General features: G+C 39.0%; 1 protein-coding gene and 1 pseudogene across 1 annotated transcript; both read right to left on the bottom strand.

The window, feature by feature from the left end:
- Positions 1 to 341: 341 nt before the first annotated feature.
- Positions 342 to 543, bottom strand: LOC116154549 (U2 spliceosomal RNA; annotated as a pseudogene).
- Positions 544 to 3,136: 2,593 nt separating this feature from the next.
- On the bottom strand, positions 3,137 to 3,675 carry LOC105099199 (proteasome subunit beta type-3-like). The gene has a single exon (XM_064486781.1). The coding sequence runs from the start codon at positions 3,665 to 3,667 to the stop codon at positions 3,197 to 3,199; it is 471 nt and encodes a 156-aa protein (XP_064342851.1). The 5' UTR covers positions 3,668 to 3,675; the 3' UTR covers positions 3,137 to 3,196.
- Positions 3,676 to 7,110: the final 3,435 nt, after the last annotated feature.

Raw genomic sequence — 7,110 nt, 5'->3', positions numbered from 1 at the left:
TGTTCTTTGAATGTTTCTTGTTTATACAGTATTCTGTTTTTGTTTTTTTAGTTTAGTTTTTATGGGTAAATTATCTTCTCTTATCCCTATGGAGTGTGATAATGGTCTTTTTTCTTAGAAGTTTCTTCTACTTCTTATATTATTTGTTTCCTCTGGTTTCCTTTCTTTCCTATTTACTTTGATCTCTCTTTAAACCTTGAGGGCTTTTTTCAGATATATGATACTTGGCTAACAGTATTTAAGAATGAAACCCTGCAAAAACAGACTGTAAGCTGTTGGCTTCTAGATTTATGGACCTCACCATAGGAAGACCAAGTTGATTTTTTTTTTTTTTTGGCGAGGGGCAGTGCACCATTCCTGGAGGTATTGCAATACCAGGCTGATGCATGGAGTGGACAGAGCAAGCTCATATTCCAACCCCCTGTTCCAAAAATCCATTTAATATATTGTCCTCAGATAGAAGATGTATCAGATATTAAACTGGTAAGCATAGATACTCCCAAGTTGAATTTTTTTTTTATTGAAATGAGCCTCAAAAGTTAGTATATAGATCAAATTCTTTCACTTAGAGCTACTCAGTTTCTACAAAGTATGAGCCTCCAGAATCTGGGATTTAAACTGGATTCTGCTTTCTGAAATTAGACATTAGATATGGGGGGAGAGTGAGAATAGGGCTAATTTTCTATAAGAATTTATAAATTAAATACTCAAAAGAACTTAATTCCCATAGTATTTGACTTAAAATTTTACCAGAAGCAATAGACACAGTAACTGAATTTCTGTAAATATTTGTCCTCAGAAAATGCAGAGTTTTAAATTTCAGTCTGATAGGTTTTTTGAGATGGAGTGGATTGTGGGACCCCAAAAATAAACTTCTACTCTAAGAAAACAATATGTTTACCAGCAGCATGGGAAGACAAGGGAAGAATTCCAGGTTTAGGGGTTTAAGCCACAGCTGTAAAAGACTATTAGAAGCCTAATCCAGAAATAACAATTCTGTGAACTCTGGAACCAGCACGTTAGACCCAGCTGGAAGGGCCCTGCCCTGGACTTAGTATGTCACAAACATACCAAAAATGAACTTATTAAATAACACATGGGCACTTCTGATACTTGGAATGCTGTGCACATTGTTGGTATAATTGTGACTCATTAACTGAAACATCCATTCCTGGAAATAATACCAATTAAAAGTTACTAATTTCTAGGAAATACTTCTCCAAGGAAATCCTCCTCCACATCTCTTGCACTGTGTCCACAATACAAAAGGCAACTGAATACAAATACTATGAAGGTTTATGGTTCATGATGCCTTTGACATAGGAGAAAGAACTTGCTTTGGAATGTGGGAGGATTTGAATAGCAAAAACAGATAAGAGAAAAGGCAAAAATAATTTACTTGTCAAATTCTTCCTTTCATTGTGAATTTAATAGTTTTTGGCCTAATGAAGTATCTTTCCTCGTGCCAAGTATACATTTTCTTGCTTCTTTCAGGACACCAGAGATACTCAAAATTAGGGTGCAGTTTCAAACAGTTGAACATAGTGGCTGAGGAACATTTAGTTATAGTGAACACTTTTATATTATCCTTAAATTTGCGTTTATGTAGGTATAGACGTAACATACATGAAGTGTGATACTGACTCTACGATAGCAAAATGGACATGGTATACTAGAATTGCAGATAGTTTGATTTTCATAAAAATATTTAATAAGATACCATTAAATTTTCAAAAATTAAATTTAGAAACTTTAAAATGATTAATTTAAGAGTTAATATTAAATATAATTCTTATATTTATTGTTTTTTAATTTTAACAAGTAATTATATATCTGGTAGGAAAATAGCTTTTTGAAGTTCCTGAAAAGAATTTTACTTTGTGATTTATTTAACATTTACTTTAACTTATGTTTTATACACATTAAAAATAATTACTTTTTAAATCCTTTAGATGACAGAAGGAGTACAAGTTGAGATCATGATAGAAAAAGAAAATAGAAAGGTGGAGCTCAAAAACAGTAAAAAAAAAAAGTCTCAAAAGAAAAAAATTTTAAAAGTTTTCAAGTAGGCTATTGCTCAATTATGTAAAAACTGAAACAATGAAAGTGTTCATGAACCATATGAAATCTGCAAACAACACGTTATAAATTCTTTGCTTACTGAATATTTAATTACTGATGAAAATGAGCAAGAAAATTTTGTTAGCATATTTTGCCAGGACACTGGTCAACTACACTGTTCATCAATGGCTTTGTCCATTCCATTAAGTATATCTGTTCTTACTTTTAACTTTGTATCTGCTGTTAAATATTTAATCTGTTTTAGGAAACACCATCACTAAATTTGTTATATTCTGAGTTTCTTACTTTCTCTTAGTAGTTTCACTTTCTTCTGTTACTTGTCTTTCCCCTATGTCTGATAGGTTGAATACAATATGGAACATAAAGGAGAGTCCTTCCAAATAAAACTGCATTGCAGTTTTTGGCATATCTCCTCTTATGCATGTTAGTTATACCAAAGAAGTCAAACTGCTTTTGGGACAGATTACATCTGGACACTTTTGTTTCACAGTTTAATGTAAAATGTTTCAGGCACCTGCAGTGTTGTTCCTTTCTTCAGTACTTTTGCTTCTGTTTTTTGCAGTAGTAACATCATATCTTATTTACAGTTTCCAAATCACTTTTATTACTTGTAATCCCAGTGAAGCCCCACCATAGCCATGGGTGGTGGAACTCACATTTACATTAGAGCAAACCATGTTTTCAACACCATCAAAGTGACAGATTTATGACAACCAGTGGTATATTGGTAAATGTTTAACAACTGCCTCTTGGAGGGTATTGAAGAACCCTGATTATAGTTTACCAACTTACTTGAAGTAAATACTCCCAGCATGCCCAATTTCAAGCTACCAATGTGATGTCAACTGGCTCCTAAAAGTTCTGAAAACTTAACAAATGGCTCTTGCAAAAGAAGGGAGTGAGCACCAGCACACTACCCAGTCATTTTAAATTGAATCCAAAAGTATATGAAAAGTTACACATGTGCCTTATTTTGAGATTAGGGTTATCAAAAATTGTTTGTTTGTTTGTTTCAGGAGTGAAAGAAAAGCTTTTATTTTAAAAAGGAGGGGGGCTCTGGGAACAGAGTTAGTCCATTCAGGCCTTCAGCGTCCTGGTGGTGATTTTGTCCTTCTCAATGATATGGACAATGATTCCCATGCCCGACATGGTCCCTGTCCACAGCATTCAGCATGGCTTGTGAGATGGTTTCAAATAGGTGTTGTGGATCCATGTTGGGCTCCCAGAGGGACTCACACATGCCGTACATTAGTTCGGTGCAGGTGCCACTGACCACAAAGTCATCAGTCACCATGGGGCAGCCAATGAGGTCTAGAGAGCAGCTGAATGGCTTAAAGGTCTTTGGGTCCAAGCCAGCAATGACTGGCTCAGTGTAGTAGGGCCTGAACCGTTTCTCATACAGGAGGTTGGCCACCATGCTTATGATGGTGTAAAGCTTGATCTGTCGACCTTCCTTCAGCTCACACAGGTTCAGCTGAAACTTGAGGCGCTGGGCGACTGTCTGGACGTTGGTGGTGAGCCCGGCCAGGCCAATGTACAGCCGGTCGCCCATGGGAAAGATATTCGGGAAGTCCGTGGTCACCATCTGGGCCTGGATCCTGAATCACCTGTCGGCAGTGTTGCCCACACAGTTCTTCCCCTTCATGGCCATGACGGCCCCTCCATTATAGGACATAATAGACATGATTGCCGTATACTAAGACCTCCAACTGCCACAATTCCAGCAAACCGGCTATGGCTGTCACTGTGCAACCACCCTCACTGCTTTTAGGATTATCAAAATTTTAACAAATGGATATGCCCATGTACCTGGCAGAATAAACTAATAATAAAGCTATTAAGTGGTAAATTATGTGGTCTCAATTACAGATGCTTTCAGAGTTTCCAGAGGGTAGAGATTTTGATGGGTAGATTCTAAACTGGCCCTCAATGATCTCCAACTCACAGTATTCATGCCCTTGTGGAATCCATTCCTGTTGGTAAATCATCTGAGGGTCCAAAGTGAAGGCAGAGAGACTGTTTAGAAAACTACTGTAGTAGTCCAAAGGAATGGATATTAGTGCTCTGAACTAGGATACCAGTGAAGATAGAGGATACATTCTTGAAATGTTTCAGAAGTGTCATCAGCAAGGCTAATGATAAATTGGATTGGGGAGTGCAGGAAAGTGTGGAATCAAGGATGACTTTGGGCTTGAGCAACTGTTGTTTAATGAGATGGTTGCTGTGTGGAGGGTGGACCATAAGGAGGCAAAGGCAGAGGCAGAGAATTCAGCCAGGGAGCTTGAATTCAGGACAGTTGGGTTCTTTGGTTTTTGTTTTTGTGGGATGGGGGCAGGTTTTGCTGTGAAAAGGAATAGCTTTCTTTTAGTCATATTAGCTTTAATATGCTTATTAGACATTCAAGTAAAATGTCAGGTAGGCAAGTGTCCCAACGGTCCAGAATTCAAAAGAGATGACTGGGCTGGAGATATAGATTTGAAAGTCACTAGTATAGGGATGTGTCATAAAGCCATGGCCTGGATGAAGTAGGTCACTCAGGGAGAAAGTGCACATAGAGAAGAAGACAGAGGGGAAGCCAAGGGCACTGCAGCATTGGATAGAATATACAGATGTTGAAGGAAAGCTGGAAAAGAGAGGTGTCACAAAAGCCTTGAGAGTTGTTTCAACAGGGAAGGTGTAGTTAATTGTGTCACAAGCTATTGAAACACTGTGTTAAACGTGGATCCACAGCATTCTTTGAACCGTTGGCTTTGTTAAGATGTGGGCCTTGAGAAATATCCACTTCAGCGGTTTGAAGGTGAGATAAGAAGGTGAAGACTAAAAGTATAGACATGTCTTTATGTCTTTTAGGGAGTTTTGCTGTGAAGGAGAGCAGAAAAATTGGGTGCTACCTGAAGGTAGCAGTGGGGTTAAGCAAGGATTTTTTTTTTTTTTAATTTGGGTAAGATCTCAATAGGAAGGATTACTAAAGAGAAATGAGGGGTGGGTGGGGTACAATTAAAGGTGCTTTAAGAAGTTCTAGGGGATGGGAATCCTTTTAGTCCTTTAGGCAATCTTTTATGTGCAAAGCGCAAAAAGTGCAATAAGGAATTTTTTTAAACTGGTAAAGTGGGGAAAATGGTCACTCTAATAGAAATGGGGTTGATGATAAAGGAATAATAATAGATATGTTTTGGACATATGACCAACTTAGTAATTAGTACAAGAGACTTTGAGCTTCAGGGTAATAATGATGCTTAAGGAAAATAATATATTTTACAAAGGATCAGTCAGTTGGTAGACACCAATTTAATTATCCTATACCAAATTAACAGGGACTTACCTTGCCAAGATTCTTGGCACTTTTATATTCATTTAAATTGCACTGGGAAAAAGCATAATAGTAATTGAAAAGCAACTAATTATAAGCAATTACAAGCCAAATTATGTTTATACCACAATTAGTGTTTGAGGTGGTTTAGTAGACGGATTCTTCATTTCAATAAGCAACTATCAAATAAATGAATAGCTTGTAAAACACATAAATACTTCTTTTATCTTTATTCCAAGTATAACTAGCACATTCTTTTGAATTATTATAATAAAGTAAGCAACATTCATTATCTTTTGTCCCAATCCCCAGTTTGAATTGGATGCTTTTAAAAACATGGCCAAAAGTATCATATGTACTGCACAACATAGCTTCTTTCAACAGGTTTCACGGAGAAATTTGAACAGATTCATATTCTTGTAAGACAAGTACTACCCTGCAGGGAATCTGGAGTACAACCTCAAACTACATCTTCTTCATTTAGTTTTTCACGCTTACAACATTATCTTACTTCACTTGTAGTTGAGGAAAGCCTTTCTCTAAGGATGATAAGAAGTCTTTTGTGACAATGGTGATTTTTTTTTATGTAAGGTTGGGTTTTTTTCTCCCATATTTCTGAGTAAAGTCTTAACTTTGTTACCACAATTTTGCCACGTCAAGTTAAACTGTTTGACTACGACTTGACAACTCTTCTACACTTTGATTACTGAAATAACAGATTCATGGCTCTTTAAATCACGACTAGTGATAGCTCTGAAACCCTGCTGTATTAATTTCTGTGGAAATTCTCTTAAGTACGTAAGATGATAGCACTGTAAAATGTGGAGGTGGGGGAGGGAACGCTTTCAATTAGTTCATCAGTTTGAGAAAATTCAAATAAAAATATTATCAATATCAGATTACATTTAATTAATCAGCCTCTAGAAATAGTTATGCAGAATAAAGTCCCACCAGTTGACCTAATTGAGCGCGGATTTGCTAATGCTTCCCGGCAGCTACCGCGCTCGGCCAACTCCGAGGCTTGGCGAGCCACATGGTGGGAGGTAGATAGAGCCGGAGCTCTCCAAGGCTGGGCGCCACATTGCTTTCCCCTTTTTAAATAGGGAGACAACGCTTCTGGCTATTGTGTAAAAGGGTGGAGAACTGCGTTCATTCGCACATCAGCTGATAAAGCGTGAGCTGAATTAAAGCGCCTGCTTATCCGACCCTAGGCAACATGTGCGTCACGGACAAATGTTGAGTTTTAATGTTTAGCTTCGTTCGCCCTAGGGGAAAGCACACTTTAGAGAATGGCCGAGTACCTCAGGAATCGCGGTGAAGTGCACGAGATGAAACCACGCCAGCCCAGCACTGGCCACCGCCCCCGCCGCACCCCGCCAACCCTCCAGAGGATCCACCCATGTTCTCCGCTAACCAGTTGTTTTACGCAGCGCTACACAGCCTTTCTTCACTCCCTTCCTGCTCTCCCACCCACTCTGCATTCGACTCCAGGTTCCTAGTCCGCAGCCGGACAACACAGCGCCGTCTCCCGCCCAGGGGCCAGCGCGAAACTAAACCGCAGCGCGGCGAGCAGCTCCCCGCGTTCCTAGCAGGCGGGCCGCCGGCCAGCTGCAACTGGGCGGCTGGTGATTGACAGGAGGCTGGAGCTATGAGCCGCAAGGGCGGGACGCTGCGTCACTTCCTGTCCTTTCGGGCAGACGGGGTATATAAATGCGTTG

Source organism: Camelus dromedarius, chromosome 6, assembly GCF_036321535.1.
Source record: "Camelus dromedarius isolate mCamDro1 chromosome 6, mCamDro1.pat, whole genome shotgun sequence".
In the NCBI taxonomy this organism is placed as follows: domain Eukaryota; kingdom Metazoa; phylum Chordata; class Mammalia; order Artiodactyla; family Camelidae; genus Camelus; species Camelus dromedarius.
The sequence above is the reverse complement of the archived record's forward strand: the minus strand, read 5'-3'. Positions and strand labels throughout refer to the sequence as shown.